We start from the raw sequence: 16,811 nt of genomic DNA, 5'->3' as shown, positions 1-16,811 counted from the left end.
TTTATTGTGTGTTTACTTGCATTGCTTGTAAGAACAATCATTCTTCATTCTGTGTTTACTCTACCACCAGCGTTTCTCAAACTGTGGCTCAGGATGCAAAATGGGCAGCATGTCTTTTCCCCCCTCTGTGATCCCGTAAATGGTCCTGAGGTAATCTGCATCTGCTCCGTTTGGGTCCATGAAGAAAAGTTTGAGAATCCCTGATCGAAGCTGTATATTAAAGCATTAGAGGTAGCTTTTCAGTATTTAGGTGGAACTCAGTAGTATTGTCTTGTTTTCACTTAATGAAACTCTCTGTGATGTTACAGTGGTTTATTTGTGTAAAAAAAAAAAAAAAGCCCATTGCTCTGTCTGTGGTCAGTAGAACATCAGTGCATTTATATGCACACAGTGTTTTGGATAATAACTCCTATCCCTCTTAACGTCTTAGTCGGGGATAAGCTGTTTATCTTCATCCTCATATCCTGCTCACCATTATCCCTGAGCACACACGGACTTAGCGAGGCAAACAGGCTTAGGGAGTGAAACATGCAGGAATGTGAAACAAAAAACATTTATTGTGCCTAATCGTTTGAATTTCCTTGTCGATACAGGCGTTTTAACAGCATCTTAGATGGCAAACCAGGGGCTTGTGTTGAATGCGTTCTCACGGACGATCAATGTTTTGAAGACCTTTTCGGACCATGATTCAATGTGTTTCATTAATAAGAATGCTTCTTGAGTTCATCTTCGCGAGGCTTTGCAGTCTTACCGAATGCCAGATGTGCTTCTGTTGTGCGGATTCAGAGGAAAAACAAAACTTTATTGTAAATAACATGTAAGAGGTTCCACTTGGTTGGAAGGAGAGTAGCCTGGGTCTACTGTTAAGGATGTTTCTGTAAATAGGCTATCACGAGTAATGGATGCAATGTCAGAACATTAGTTCTGTTGTAGATAAAAGAAAAAAAAGAAATAAAAAAAGATTGTACTCCTGTAAGGACTCATCTTCAAATTTTAACCGATATTGTTTAAAAGGCATTATAGCGTCCACTGAATACAGAACTTTAATCTGCTGGTGCAACGTCAATTTTCAGTTTATTTCCGCAGATTTGTGGTCCGACCCAAAGAAGGGAGATAAAATTTAGAGGCCACAACGCTACGTTCTTAGTCAGTTTACAAGACGGACTAAGCCGATCTCTACAGCATGCAGAGAGACAAAAGAATGACAAAAGAATGACAAGTGTCAACAGAAAAATGAATACAGTAAATCAATCTTCTTACACTTACGGGGGAAAACTAAGGGGCCAGACCTGTTAGGATGCTCATAATTCCTCCTTGATTGATTATTCTAACGGCCCTGAAGAGTAGTGAATGAAGCAGCTGCCTGGATGAGAGGCCAGTCTTAAGTATAGAATTGATATTCATGGTTCATAATTATTCTTGTCTGTAATGTTTGGCTTCTTTGCTGTAATAAAGACCACTTCTTTAATTAAAATGTGCGTGGAGTCCCCTGTTGTTGGCTGGCGATTAAAAAGATGTGAAGTGAAATAGACTCTGATGCCGGTATTTTCTGCAGCTTCCAACCAAGTTCTGATCCCACAACCACAGAGGTGTTTTCACTCACGCTGATTAGCCGTCTCCAGTGGTAGGAAGAACTTAAAACACCTGAAATTAAACAAATGTAAGATGAAGTCAGTCTGTTTAGTGGCCGTCTCCGGTCAGTAGTTTAACCATACTGATAATAGTGTCTTGTCTCAGGTGTCTTTACAGGGAAGCCGAGCAGGCCAGGAGGAAACCATATATGGTAATTCATGTTTTTACTTCATAACTCTCTGTCAAAGACAAACCTAATTTATTTAAATCATCACAGTTGTAACTGAGAGGCAGAAATTAGCATAAGACACTTAGCTTGGATTACCCTAAGCAAGTGTCTTACCTTCTGTTATTATAAAAGACCCTCGGGGAGGTACACCAGATTAAATAACACTTCATTAGGGTTTAGTAATTCCCCATAAACAGCCCTGCTTTTGAGCTAAAATCCCACAAGACCGTCTACTTTATGATCCTGCTGCTGACCACTGAACCCTCTCCGAAATCCGTTACTTATAGATGAAACAAGTAAGCGCTGGAAACACAACCGTGCTGTTTTCTTCAAAAAGTTTAATTTGCATAATTATTTACAACATATGGTTGTTAGCGGTACTTAGAAGAGGCAAAATATACTGAGCCACGTTGATAAAGCAGGAAAATAATAAAATGATATAAATCTGTTGAAACCAATTTCAAAACTTTGAATTAAAAAAAAAAAAAAAAATTGATTTATAGGTAAACAAATCTAGAAAATGAAATATGCAGCTTAAATGAATCTTGCAAACACAAACTGATCCGTAGAATGCTGTAATACTGAGCAGCAATGAAACACTAAATAATACATTCATTTTCACTATCCTGCATGCTATCTGAAGATCTTATAAAATAATGTTGACAAAGGAACATTAAACAACGAAAACATGGTCAAGAGCGGAAAATAGTTCCATTTAAATTAGGCATATATTATATATTTATATATGTATATTTCTGTACAAATACTGAATATTTGGCATTATATTTATCCTCATTATTGATATATCTAACAATTCAAAATAGTTTTAAGCTAACCACAAACCTTTTATGCTATCAAATGTTTCTCATGTCACATTGCAAAAACCCATTAGAGACCTTCTGTTTTTTTATTTCTACCCACAGCCACGACACAAGACATTTCTCCACCAAAGGCAAACAAAATTGTGACTTTTCTCTCCCCTCATAAAACATTGAAACCAAGAATAGGACACATGTGGAAGCGTCTCTCCTCCCAGTTTCACAGAAGCACAGTTCCGGATGTGGACAACGTAGATTGTGGTTCGCGATCACGTTTCCGAGAGTCGGAGACAAATAGACAAAGAAGACGGATCCACATTGACTCGGGCCCTTAGCTCTGTAGATGCCCACTGAGGTCAAGTAAGACAGCGTGAGGAAATGTTACATGTAAGCGTCTAGATCGCCTTCAAAAGTTCTCATTGAACATGAGTTAAGCAAAAGGAATAATTTAACATTTTGGGAAATATGTTTATATGCTTTCTTAAAGAGATGAAAAAGATTGACACTTTACATGAAGGTACAGCCAGGAGACGTTAGCTTAGCTAAAAGACAGAAAAACAGACAACAAAATCTGCCTACCAGCATCCATAAAGCTCCCAAATTATTATGCTATATCTTCTTGTTAATTCCATGCAAAAAAAATGGATGTGTAATAATTATAATTTGTGTTTTCTTTCATGCGCGTCCGTTTCAGCACGTGGCAGACTAGCTCTTTCCAGCTAGTCTTTATAGCAAGTTAAGCTAACTGTCTCTTTGTGGGGAAAACAGCTAGCCTTATAGCCCAGAAATAGACCAGCATAACCCCCGTAAAACCACAATTTGTCCTTTTTACACTTTTTTTGTACGTAATAAACAAACATACATAACCTGGGGATTATTGAGGTGTTTTTAGGTAATCTTTTGTTACCTCTGAGCAGAGGCCGTTGGTTAAATGCTAAAGCCAGGAGACGTTAGCTTAGGTATAAGATATAGATTAATTAAACATGACAAGTAAATTAAAAGTACATTATAGGGTAATTTTGCTATGTTTGGACAGAGTCAACCTAGGCATTTCCCCCATTGTCTGTCTTTATGTCAAGCTAAGCTAGCCATCAGCTGGCTGTAGCGTAAAAAACACGAGTGCTATCAATCAACTTATCCAGCTTTTGGCAAGACAACAAATATGCATATTTCCCAAAATGTCAGTACTGTAAGAGCCCTCAGATTAGGGTTCATTAGGAGTTTCGGGATGAAAAGCCAACCTAATATCTAAATTAGGCGTATTGCTTAAAGGAGCAGATACTCATACAGCCCAGTATGAACGCAAGCATGACATCAGAATTGTGTTCATAATTACTGGAGTGACTGTTGTTTGGCTTGTAACAACAGGAAAACCTCTGATCCGTGTCATCAAGCATCCCATGGTTTATGAGAAGAGAGAGCAAGCAATTAAAAGACATCTTTGCATTGCAACTGTAAATCTGGAACAAGGAGAAAAGCTTTGAAAATGTAAAAAGCCATCCTCAAGACGCGTATACGGGAAACTCAGGGCTCTCATCTTGAGGATATAACATGACATGTTGTAGTGTGCATGTGTGCATTTGATGCTTTTAGCGTGTGCTGATTGTCAGAATAAATAAAGCAAAATAAAAGGAACATTTTTGGAAAAGTACAAGTAGAGAAGTTGGTTGATTGAGCACCTATACAGACTTCTCTGAGGTTTATCTTCAGGGCAACTGTTAAAGGATGTCAGTCTGCAATGTGGTGCTACAAACTGTGTGTTGCACAAATCATAAACAGATGTCTTAAGTAGGAAAGGAATTAACTTCTCACATCCACGTGAATAATTTTGAGTATTACTGATTACTATTTCTCTCTCCACACTAGATGCTTTAATCCAGCATAAAATATCTCGGCGGTCGTGGATTCAGTACTAGATGACGATGGTCAGCACACGGTTTTTGCTCCTGTAGTGTAAAGCGATAGACGGCGTGCTTTCAGTGCTCTGTGAATGAAAAGGTGATCTGCACCAGAGGGGGAAGTACCGCTGCATAGTACACAGGCATGACAAAGTGTTCCTGTGGAGATTACAACTACTCCTACTACAACACGTCTGCTAAAACACTTAACCGTGAGGTAAACAGCTGGAGGTGATCGCCCGTCCGTCATCGTATGAAAACACTATTGCACTTTTTGGCTGGTCAAGTTTTGTCAGTCTCCAGATTATGTAGATGTAGATGCCCAGAAAGAAAAAAACAAATCACAAGATTACAGTATCACAGCTCAGAGGACAAATAGATAAAATCCTTTTAAAGAAATGATGTGCTGAAATGGATGCACTCTGAGATGTCAAGTCGTCTCCCAGAAATCCCCTGCTTTTCTCCAATTCACTGTTTTTTAGTTGATCTGTATCTGCTGTCATGACACATGAATACAATTCTAAAAAATGGAACCGCGAATCACAGCGGGAAAACCTATGCGATCTGAACGGAATATTAAAATAAGGTCAGCAAATCCTCCTCTGCTATCCTCTCGACTGTATTGTGCTGTAGTTTATTACAGTAGGACGTTTCGATTAGTCAAATATAAATAGTTTTCTGCAGCCCAGTTTTCAGCCCTTTGTAAAGGTATTATGGACAAACCTGCACTCTAAGAGGTGTTGAAATCTCGCTCACATATCTCAACCAAAAACATTCACTCACAGAACCCTATGAGAATCAAACTGTAAGGCACCTGAGGATTTGTCATGTACATAATTGCCAAACACCTAAGCCCCTCCTAGCGTGGTGGGTCATAAATATGAGACAGACGCAAAAGGAAAATATTCGGCGCTTTGTCAGAGATGCCCTGCTCATCTCGAGTCATCCTAAGGTATAGAGCGACAGGAAAATGGATCTATGATTATAGAGTAGCCCTGCTGGATCCCACGAAAACACGTCATCACGCGTGTCTTGCGTCACACACGTCATACACTCGCAGCAGCTGGTGTCCCTGTGACGTTGGAGGACATCTTTGTGTCTGATATCAGTCTCACTGACAGGTGATTGGTGCAAAGTGACATCATCTTTCATTCTATCCAGTGGCGGTGAGGTTTCGAGTCTGGTTCCCGTTAACCCTGGTAACCCTGGTTAACCCTAGTCCCCTATCACTCTCTCCCACCTAATTTCAATTAGGCTTTAATGGTGGCCAAAGTTGAAGTTCATGTGCTAAACCAACCTTTACACACTTTATAGCTTTTATTCATGCCAGTGTTGGAAAGTGAAATAGATAGAAGCCTGGATTGATGATGACGAGTACCAGATCAGCAAGTACTACACATAATGAGATCACAGTATGTAGTCCGTGGGAAGTAGACTCGATTTGCTTGACTATCAGTCAGGTGGAAGAGTAGTAGGATTGTTAAAGTAGCCCCATCAACAGTTCTATATTTAGGGAGAAGCTGCTGTTAGTTCCTCTGGGGGAGTCATCCAAAAGATGAGTGAAGATGCTGATATTTACTGACTTACAAGGAGGATGGGAGATAGCATGAGGTGTGTTCTGTTCAGTTTGACGACCACAGTGCTCATACTTCTGGATAGCACTACTGTATGTCAGCGTTTAGTATAGCCAGCCTTGAATTACTCTCAGCCATCTTTGGCTGGATCAGATTTGCTTCTATCGCTCAGCTTTCCATTGAAATTCCCTGTTAAAATTGCATGGGCACAAAAGACATACTTTCTTAAACAATAACACACCCCCTTATGTTACAAGTCATTTAGTGTATACTGGGCACATACAAGAGATTTAAACTAAAATACTTATCTAGAATTTGGTGAGTTAGAGGAAAACTTAAATTAAGTCTTTCAGTCTTCATATAGAATTCTCTGTAAATGTATGAGGAAATACGGTTCGCATAGACACTTCTTTTATCTGCATTTTACCTGTGAACATCAAGGACATGTAGGGAAGTATAAATGTATTTTAGTCAATTTATTGTCTTATTTCTTGGAGCCTATTCTCTGAGATAAATGTTTGTGTGCGAACGCTTTTTTTTCTTCCAGAAATGGCACACACATCTATACTTCCTGTGAAAAAACCCCTGAAATCAGTGTGAAATGATGCATTGCCCTTGGTGACCTGGCATGTTCTCACCATCAATTTTATGAGCCCTTTAACATTGAATGTTAAAAACCAACCAAAGTAATCAGAAAAATGAAATTTTGTTCAATCAAACACCAAATTAAAATTTGGGAGTGACCTCTCTCCGATCCAATTTAGATGGATTTTCAGCAGCTACTCATCTCTTTGGAAGATTTTTTATTTTTTTTTGCATGATAGGGGCTCTACATTCTTGTTTTGGTTAAGGCCGTCTGGTATGGTAAGGGTTTCAGATTTAGCACTTTACAAATTAAAAGCTGTTGGTCACCTCATCATAACCCCGACTCGCTGCCTATTTACAGACTGCCCTCCCCGACTAGCGATCTTCTAATTACTAAAAAATGGGAAACATTAAACACTATACAGCAGCATAGCTCTAGCGGCCCTATGTCGACATTTGTTTTAATTAACTGGGGCTTATTGGCAGATTAGGAAGAATGGGCTTGTACGGCATATGTTAGGGTAACATCGTTGCTGAGGTGTGAAATATGGACAGGTACAATGCAGGATGTTCAGCTAGCGGTATGCCCTTGGCTCAGGGTGGGCATATTAGATTTGACTTCAAGCTCGGAGGGAATGTCAAAGCCTGTAATCTCTCCCATCTGATACACGAATATCACTGACCTCTTTGCATGTTTCGAAAGTTAAACCATAAAACCTTCTCCTCATTTCCATCACTGAGGGCAAGCGCATTGCAAAGATGATCTTTTTCTAAAGTCACAATCCACCATCAAGTCATCGGAGGGACGACGGGCACCATGTTAATAAATCTCTGTTTAAAAAGTCCTTGAGTGTGTGTGTGCGTGCACATAGGACTGGGTAAAGGACAACAGTTTTAGAGTAAAAAGCAGCACCATTTACTATAGTAACTGAATATTGTTAAAGTGTCATTTGCACCTGTCTTTCCTAGACTACATGAGCAGATCAAAAAATAACAACAGAAGTGTTTTCATTTTTGCCCCACTTGGAACAACAGGTTGGATGCAGTGTGTTATGAGATGTGGTTTCTGCTAGCAGGACAAATGCACCGTCAAATCCACCCACAACTGTTTCAACTATGAATACTAAATGAATACTGTAGATTGTGATGTTGGTCATATAATAGAGACTGTAAGTATAATTAAAATTGTTAGAATCACAATATTGTAATTACGAGAGGCCCGAATGCCATCAGAAAGAAATGAAAACAAAATAAAAACCAGGTGCAGTTTATGACCTATAGAGTAACATGAAATTCTGTAGTAAATTCTCCATATCTGTCCTTGCAATTCAACTGCAACAATATCACATGAGCTTCATAAACTACATTTCCCTTGGAAATACAAACATGAATATTATAAGGTGCAAAATGCATTGTTTGATACAGTCCCCTCTTCCAGGCTGCGCAAAACTGTCTTTTGTTAATAATTCATATTTGTTCTGCAGTGGAAATGTATCCAGCAGCGAATAACGTACATAGCTTTAAAAATGTATAGTCCTAAGAGGGGGATGGCATTACATGAATGGAAATGAAGAAATGCTGAAATGATAGTCTGGGATTTTTTTTAGCCTCACTTTCAGATCTCACTCAGCAACACTGGTCGGCAGCTGCAGCATGCCTGGCTAAAGATGGATGGATGAAGTAGTTGTGCAGCACCTCAGACATGCTGTCGAACATTTTTAGTTACCTTTCTTTTTTTGACTTTTGAACCACGAACCGGCAGGAAATTGATCAACCAAGGTGCCAGGTTATAGCCACCTCCATAAAAAAGGGTGTGTGAAAATGTTGCACCTCATCAAAAATAAGTGTATTTGTACTCTTTTCAACAATAATTACATCATTTCTTTCGCCTTGCTAAGATTTGTCACTGTGGGAAACATCAATATCCGCTGCCGCTGTTCATTCACACAGGGTGCTTTAGCCCGAGACCATTGTTGCTGATGGGAAAGTCTAGAAAAAGGTGCACTTTGTGTTTCCCTTTGAAGTATAGCATTACCATTACTCACAGCGGGGCAATGGTTAAGACTGTTTTAACAGTAATGTTATGGTCAAATGAATGGCTAACTTGAATTCATGTTTCTGAAAAATAAATACTCGGTGAGATGTTTATTTTGGGGTATGGTAGCTCATTCTCACGGTGCAAAGAGTCCCTTGTGGGTTTAAAGCTACGCTAGGCAACTTCACCTGCGAGTGGCTCATGTTTACCGATCCAGCTGGCCTTGGATCAGTTTTAACCAAAGAGTACCAAAAGGTTTAGAGGAATAAGGTCTAATGCTGGTGTGTTCCATTTTCTCAGATTTTAGCTTCATTTAAATGTTACATATTTGACTTTCTGTGGGAAAACAACCATCCACACCTGACTCAAACTCACCTGACTTATCACTCAGGGGAGATGGGGCGTTCTTCCCTATGGCAGTGCCACATCATTTAAGTCACGTCATTTAAGCTGACGAAAAAGGAACGCATTTTACGACTGGAATCTTGCCTAGTGTAGCTTCAGCAGGGCAAACCCAGAGAATGGCGGGAGATGATGGCGGAAAAAAGTGGACGAGCGGTGACGGGTGACGTCAGCGGGTCGGATGCGACGCAACGAGCTGGTGTTGGGTGAAGGTGGGCGACGGGAGCTGAGGATGAATCAGTGGACCTCAAAGCCGTGTCTGGGCTTCGGGGATGTAGATCTCGATGCTGTCTGCCCTCTCTGTGGCTGAGTTCTGTCTGAAAGAAGCTGCTCGTTTGGCAGCCATGAGGCGTCTGCGGGCTTCCTGTCGCTGGCGGTCCTGAAGGTCCAGAGAGCGCTCACGCGTCATACCACCACGCCCCTTGGACAGCCGCTTTGGCAGAGGTGGTGGCCACTTTCGCTCCTTAGGATACAGAATGACATGATTAAACAGCGGAAACAGCTGCGAGGCTTATTATTATGGCAATGTACATGACAAAACAAGTTGATTGAACGGTTGTCAGCAGTGGCGATGTGTGCCAGATATAAATTATACACCAATGGTGATAGAAGGTGTATTCACTATGGAGTGCACAGCTTTGGACGAACAGTCCATAGACATGCAGGATGGGGATAGGTTCCTTGATGACACTAAATTGTGAATGGTTGTCCGGTCCAGAGTGAACCCCGCCTTCGCCCAATGTCTGCTGGGATCGGCTCCAGCCCCCCTGCGACCCTGAATACAGGATAAGGCGGTAGATGATGGATGGACCCACATGTGACCCAGAAGCCATTTGCTCAAACGAAAAGCATCTGGAAACACTGTGGAAACTATAAATGCATTATGTAGCTCGAATATTCCCTTTTGCAAAAGCTGTTTTACCTGTTGAGGCAATAAAAAAAATTGTACGACCCACAAACATGAACCCACTAATATACAAAAGTCTTGGAATGAGAGTCAAGCTTTTCTGATTGGCGTTCGTATAAAACCGTGCTCGCCTTGAAGGAGAGAAAGCTGCAGAGCAGCTGTGCCGCTGTTTGGGCTCAGCTTCACGGAGCTCGCAATGTGCCCATTAACTGTTGGAGGTAAATAACTCTCTTACAACTACAACTGTAGCATGAAAATAATTACCCGAGTGCCCTGAAGGATCTCTAAAACGGCATTACCATCTAAATGTGCTTCTTAGAAACGCACATCTGAAAGCACCACTCTTACAAATGTGCTATTATTTCAGCTACTGGCTATTAGCGATTTAACTGAATGGTTTGATATTCTTAGTGCTTTATGTGTTTCATTTTTGTACAGCGACATTCCATCAACGGCAAATTTGTATCTCAAATATCTAGCCTGGCAGTAGGGAATGATACAAGTTGCTGAACTTTCATATGTAACTGCCTTTTTGAACATATTGTTTCAGTTCAGTCTTCAATTTGCTTGACAATACTCCACTCTGGTGAAACGCAGGCTTGAGCACCATTCTTCTACCGTGTTATGACAATAATGATTAACCTCCTGCTGGTCACAAGCCTTAAAAAGGGAAGCAAATGTTGTTACTGTAGTTTTGTCAAAAGCTGAGTTAATCTGGAGTAAATTAAGACTAATTATGATGAGTTTTACCTTCTTATCTGGGCTCTCCACCAGCTGCCAGTGGTTGCTCTTGATCTGCTGCAGCTCATCAAACTTGGCAGTGACGTCATCAATGGAAAGCTGCAAGAGGTCCCAGAATCCAGCCAGGTCCTGAGATGTGGGTCTTGGCATGGCACTGGGGTCCTGAAGAGTCAGTGGAGTACAAAATGTAGCCGTTTTTTTTTTTTAACTCAAGTGAAATAATTTCCTCTTTTATGAGCGGGACTGCTGAACACAAATTACAAATGTAAACTTCATCATACTAAACAAAAAAAGCAAAAAAAAAAAAAAAGGCTACAATGTTCCTAAATAATTGGAAAAGAAGGAAATACTTAACAACAAATACCAAATCTATGCCTGAATCTACAGTCATACTTTCAGGATGCATTACAACTCAGAGCCACCTCACCATTCCCACCACTGTGTGGCAGTACAGCACCAACATTGGTGCATAACCTCAACTGACTCCCTTTACTGCCTTTCATTGCATCCTTTTTTTTATAACAGCAGCATTTATCTATTGTGTGCTGTAACAACAACAACAACAACAACAATGATTAATGGTTATTAACGGTCATTTTTAATGGTCATATGCAGTACGGACAGATGGGGGAGGGAAATAGCTATTAATTCAGCCTCTTCAGACGCCTCTTCATATGTTTCCCTTTCATGCAACAACACAAATGTGCGTGAAATACTGTCAGCACAGGTGTTTTTGTTGAATTAAAATAAAAAAAGAAGAAGAAATTGGTGCTTAATGCATTTATGTGGTGCATTATGAGGTCTGTCAAGTCTAACTTGGAACCACATTTGGAGCTTTTTACAGCCACATCACGCAGTTCTTCCTCCATCCAGAAGGCAAACAGAGTCATTCTCTCATTCAGACACATCTGAAAGCTTGGGGCAATCTAAGACTTGTCACTACCAATGTTAGACTTAATTCATCATTCCATTATCTATGGGGAGAGAGGGAGAGGGAGAGGGTGCGGCCCCAAAACCATCCAAAAGAGAGCAACACACCGCGTCAAGGCACACAAGCGTACACAACAACAGAAAACAACAACTCACAAGGCTGTGAGAGAGCAGGCAGATTTCTACCACCTGCACAAGGTTTTGCGTTTCATTAAAAAAATAGCTATGCTTTAGAAAGATGTGATTAAGTGCCTGCCTGTCTCTTCCAATGTCTCCCTCTACTGTATCTGCAGAAACATTCCCCACTTATGACATATCATCCCCCTGATATATATGCTCACTCTCTAGTTAGCATTAGAAAAGGTATGAGTTTTCAGCTGATGTGACATGAGGGCTAAACAGTGAGACGGTGTGGCACTCCATTATTCAAACTCTCTGGGATCCCATTCAAACAGCTGCCTCCGTGCCCTAATGGATAGCCTCAACACAGGTTCTGCTTCCTATTGGAATTCCCCTTTCGTTCGCCGTGGGGGTCAATAGCGGCGGAGGGACTGCTTCGCTATCGATCTCCATGGTCTATTTCTGGAAAGTGCACAAGTGCAGTGTCGGGGCTGAGCAGCTCCTCGCAGCTCTGACAAAGAGAAGCCTATCAACAAGTTTACTCCTGATCTTTTTCGTGTTTTTCCATGTAACATGTTAACAGCAATTAAGTGGATAAGGCGTTCTCGTACAACAAACACGTACTACTCACCAGATTTTGCTGACATAGCCAGTAAAACTGCTGAAACTTTTGAGACATTAGTAGTTGAGCACTTCCCACTGCACTCCGGATTTTTCCTAGGACTGGTGGACACACACGAGCACACAAAGAGAGAGAAAAGAGAATAAGGAAGATTATAAGTGGACAGCTTGGCAACGGCTAACATGTCACATGGATCCAATCTGCTCACAAAACGCCTATCACAATTCTGTATGCTCATAGTCAACATGATAGCTAATACTGCGACTGTTCACTTTGCTACACTTTTATACAATGCCAAAAAATAAGAAATGATCATAGAGCAAAAATCATGAAAGCATTGACCTGAGACAACAAAAGCAGCCCCTGTTTTGACAAGAGTGTAGTTTCCCTCGGGACACTCACTCTCCTCTGTCAGGTCATGCTCCTCTGCTTCTCGCTCCATCTCCTTGCACCATCCCTCCAGCCGCTTGGTTTCATTGTGAAGGAGTTGCATGAACCAGCTGCCGTCCCTGCGGAGGGGGGACACTCGGCCTGTTTCAGTGCCCTCCAAACTGGGTTCAACCAGCCAGGTTTCAGGCTGTGGGCTGGTGGGCCCGCTGGAAGGCCGGTAGTCTTCCCTGTAACTGAACAGGCCTTGTGTGCGCACCGTACGGATGGCCCCATACTGCGTGGGTGTGCTGGGCTCAGAGTGGCGCCCGAAGCCACCGCCAAACTGCAGACCCTTATCCTCCATGGAGGGAAAGCCCTCCAACTCCATGTCTGCTTGTACTGCAGTGGTCACACTGTTTGAGCGCTTGAACCTCCCGTGCCTAAAAAATGCAGGAGTTACAGGGACAATGCTTAAAACAATGCACATTTAAATGTTTTCAACTTTGACGACGTACGCCATGTTTCTGTCTGAGCCACAAACCGTTTGTGATCCTCCACCTGGATCCCTATAGAATGGAACTGAGGAAGGCCTTTGCTTTCAGTCTCCGAGTCCGTCACAGATTCCACCTGGTAAAAACAGACAACAGAACATTGCCCAAGAGCTGGAGCTAACAAATGAGGACATTTACCTTCAGGAGACGCAGGACATGCTTAAGTTAGTCATTAGCACGTGACATCCTTATCTTGTGGTGGAGCTACTTGACTTCAGGTATGGGCTTTAATACGATTTAGGCCAATGCCATCAGTAAGCTCAAGAATAACAGGTTAAACACCCAGATCACAATCTATAACAACGGGAGTAAGAGAGATCCTCATTTTACTGTTCATTACTACTGCCTTTGAATAAGTCCTGTCCACGTAATACAGCCGGAGGTCAACAAGCCTCCTGTGAGTACTTCACACAGATTGGTACAATTTGTCAATTTGTAACACAAGTAGATGACAGGATTAACTTATTTGCATGTGTAGTTGGATTCCCAATTCAATATTTTGAAGTCTACCTGGGCAACGTGGCATCATGACTTTTCGTAAATATACACGCCACTTCCTGTGCTGGTTATCTGTACGCAATTCGAGCTATCCGCGTGTATGTGTACGTTCTGAGCGAAATGACCCATCACATCCGCGTGTTTGTCAGCGCCCTCTAGCGAAACGACCCATCACATGCGTGTGTATGTGAACGCCCTTTAGGGTTAGGGTTAGGGTTCGGCGTTGATAAACAGGCGAAAAGGCGATTGTGCGTAGTGATAACACGCCATAATGGCATACGAGTTGGCGTGTCATACATACGCCACTTCATGAGATCAGTCTGACCTGGGGATGTGGACATAGAGTAAGTCTTGAATAAAGAAACCCAATGTTCATGTCCATCCAATGGTGCAAAGCAATTGAAACAACTATCTATGGCAGCCTACGTAAAAATGTGTCAATTGTGTTCTAATAACAGTAATTTGGTTGATTTAAAGGTTGTATCAGCGATTCTGGTTGCCCTCACTTCCGTTGCAAGATCGAAAACAAACAGAGCCAGCTAGCCCCTCCCTCCCGTGTTTTGAAAATGATCATGGACGCCCATTTTCATGAATGTGCCACCCACCCCTTGTCTGTGATTGGTTGGAACACTGTTTATTTTGCTTTTGAGGTGTTGGTAGTACCATTTGTTTCTGTGTGCGATCTCGGAGCCTAGGCTGCCTAGAGAGACGCGTTTTTTTGACGGCCTGCTTATGGGGCGGGCAGCTAGCGGTCGTGAGGTAAAAACAGATGAATGTGATCATTTATGTTTCGGCCCAGAATCGCTGATACAACCTTTAAGTTCTTGAGAACTCTCAGATGTTTTTTTAATACTATGACTGGATTTTACAGGACAGCTCTCATACATATTGATTCTCTGAATATCAAAATATGGAAAAAAAGGAATTATCCTTTCAGCCTGGACTAGATAGAAGGAGACAGATGAGATTGGTATAATTAGCATGAGGGCTGGGTAGGTAGTGTCGTGACTGCAAAGAGAGCAGCAAATTGAGTGGCATTCTGTGTTTTGTTGTTACCTGAATCCCGATAGAGGAACGTGGGGTTTTGAGGTACTCTTCGGCCTTGGACACCAGCACTGCTTTGTCACATGTCTGGACGGAGGTGTGGCTGCCCAAAGACGCATGCCTCTTGCCTGCTGCCGACTCCATGGCCATGGTGACAGCCTTGGTGCTGTCCAGGCTGTCCATGGAGCTGTAGATGGGGCGACCAAGGCTATCGGTGGTCCACAAACCGCCCCGTGGATGCCTGCCCTCCTGGTAGGCATCTTGAGTGGACTCTGTACTGCTCTGGGCTGTCACAGAGATAAGAGGCTTGGTGGTGGCACGCGGGGGCACAGGAGGCGGAGTCTTCTTGTAACTGGGAGGATATGATACCGCTGGATAGCACAAGCAGGATGAGAGGACGAGGACAAGGCAAGACAAGGGTAGAGGATAAAATAAAACATGAGAATGAAAAATGTGGCCAGAAGCTGACAGGGGCCAAGTGGTGCAGTTCACCTGGATCACACAGTGTGTGATAGAAGAGCATCATAGCATGATGGGAGATTAGGCCTCAAAGCACTTAAGCACTTAAAGCAAGGGAAATGTCAGTAAGGTGAAAAGCAACAGCAGCTTTGTTATATGTCTGTGTTTATTGGGGAGATGCAATGAAGGGTTATGGGAAAAATTTGCTCTTTTAAGTGCAAATGCGAATCAGATGGTAATCCATCCAGATGGACCTCACAGCAGAGTTGGAAACGTACCAACTTCACTTGCTGGATATCTTTTTGTTTTCTTCAAAGCTATGATAGAACACTGACACTTAAAACACTGAATTATGGCCAATGAAGATTTCGTTTTTAAGAGGCTGTAAAGCATAAAGAAAGTTTAATCCATTCATCTAAAGAAAATTTGAGCCTGAGCATATGGTTGATGTCAAACATAAGGGTTTGATGGGTTTCAAATGTTAACTTCAAATCTGAATGAATCAGAAAGCAAATGAATCGTAGCCCAAACTTTCTGTACAAACTGTGTAAAAACAGCCCTGTAGTGGCCCTTATGAGAATTAATAATTCACATTTAGTCATTTACACGTGAGGTCTCCTATTAATTTCCTTATGTATTACTTATATACACACACATACCTATTCAAACCTTGATTTACAGTATACTGGCGTGAACAGGTGCAGGCAGAGCCTCACACACTCAAACACCCACAAATCACTTTGGATTACAGGTAATTAAGTGCAATAAGAAATAAGAAACCATAGGGAACTTGCTTAAGCTAAATCCAGTCACAGACTTGACTTCCTTCCAACTTGAAGGGGCTGCAGTTCTGCAAGACACAGTGGGTGGATACCAAAATGAAAAGAGCACAGTGACTCAGGCAGTACGAATCTCCAGTCTTCTATGTTTACACATTCCACCCATTTGATTTACTTTCAATACTGAAAATGCTACACATTGCTTTTTTGCAGCAGATACCAATTGACTGACACAAACCTCTCGATTCCCTACCACCGATATATGTGTGTGTATCAAAGTCAGTCAATCATCGTGTAAATAGAACAACTATCAGGGTGTTAAAATAATAGTTAATTTCCATGTACATGGCTTAAAAAAAACATTCTTGTTTTTTCAATTATTTTAACAAAACAATTTAGCATGATGTTTTTAATCATATCTATTTGATTGTAAATGTCTTACTGTGAATTAAATAATGTGGACATTATGTTAAACTCTCACTTCCTCTTAATAATAATTATTATGGAACCTAACCTTCTAAATAAAGACATCCATCCTGGTCCGAAGTCAAAAATGTCTAATGTCTACAGTTCTGTATATTTACCCCTGTGGTTTTATAATGATGATAGCTGCTGCCGCTGCCAGTCCAAAGGAAAGAGATGAATTGAGTTTCTTGTACACTTTGAGGAGGTGACCTA

The 16,811-nt window shown here is 41.5% G+C and overlaps 1 protein-coding gene across 1 annotated transcript; it reads right to left on the bottom strand.

The window, feature by feature from the left end:
• Positions 1-9,349: 9,349 nt before the first annotated feature.
• Positions 9,350-15,449, bottom strand: LOC311026819 (disks large-associated protein 2). The gene is made up of 6 exons (XM_084030516.1): positions 14,908-15,449; positions 13,344-13,429; positions 12,776-13,242; positions 12,443-12,534; positions 10,771-10,923; positions 9,350-9,576 (listed from the first exon to the last, which is right to left on the bottom strand). Exons 1-6 carry the CDS (start codon positions 15,076-15,078, stop codon positions 9,361-9,363), a joined length of 1,185 nt encoding a protein of 394 aa, XP_083886642.1. The 5' UTR covers positions 15,079-15,449; the 3' UTR covers positions 9,350-9,360.
• Positions 15,450-16,811: the final 1,362 nt, after the last annotated feature.

This window comes from Eutrigla gurnardus (assembly GCF_963514095.1).
Source record: "Eutrigla gurnardus genome assembly, chromosome: 16".
NCBI classification, from domain to species: Eukaryota; Metazoa; Chordata; class Actinopteri; order Perciformes; family Triglidae; genus Eutrigla; species Eutrigla gurnardus.
This window is presented reverse-complemented; position numbering and strand designations above follow the sequence as displayed.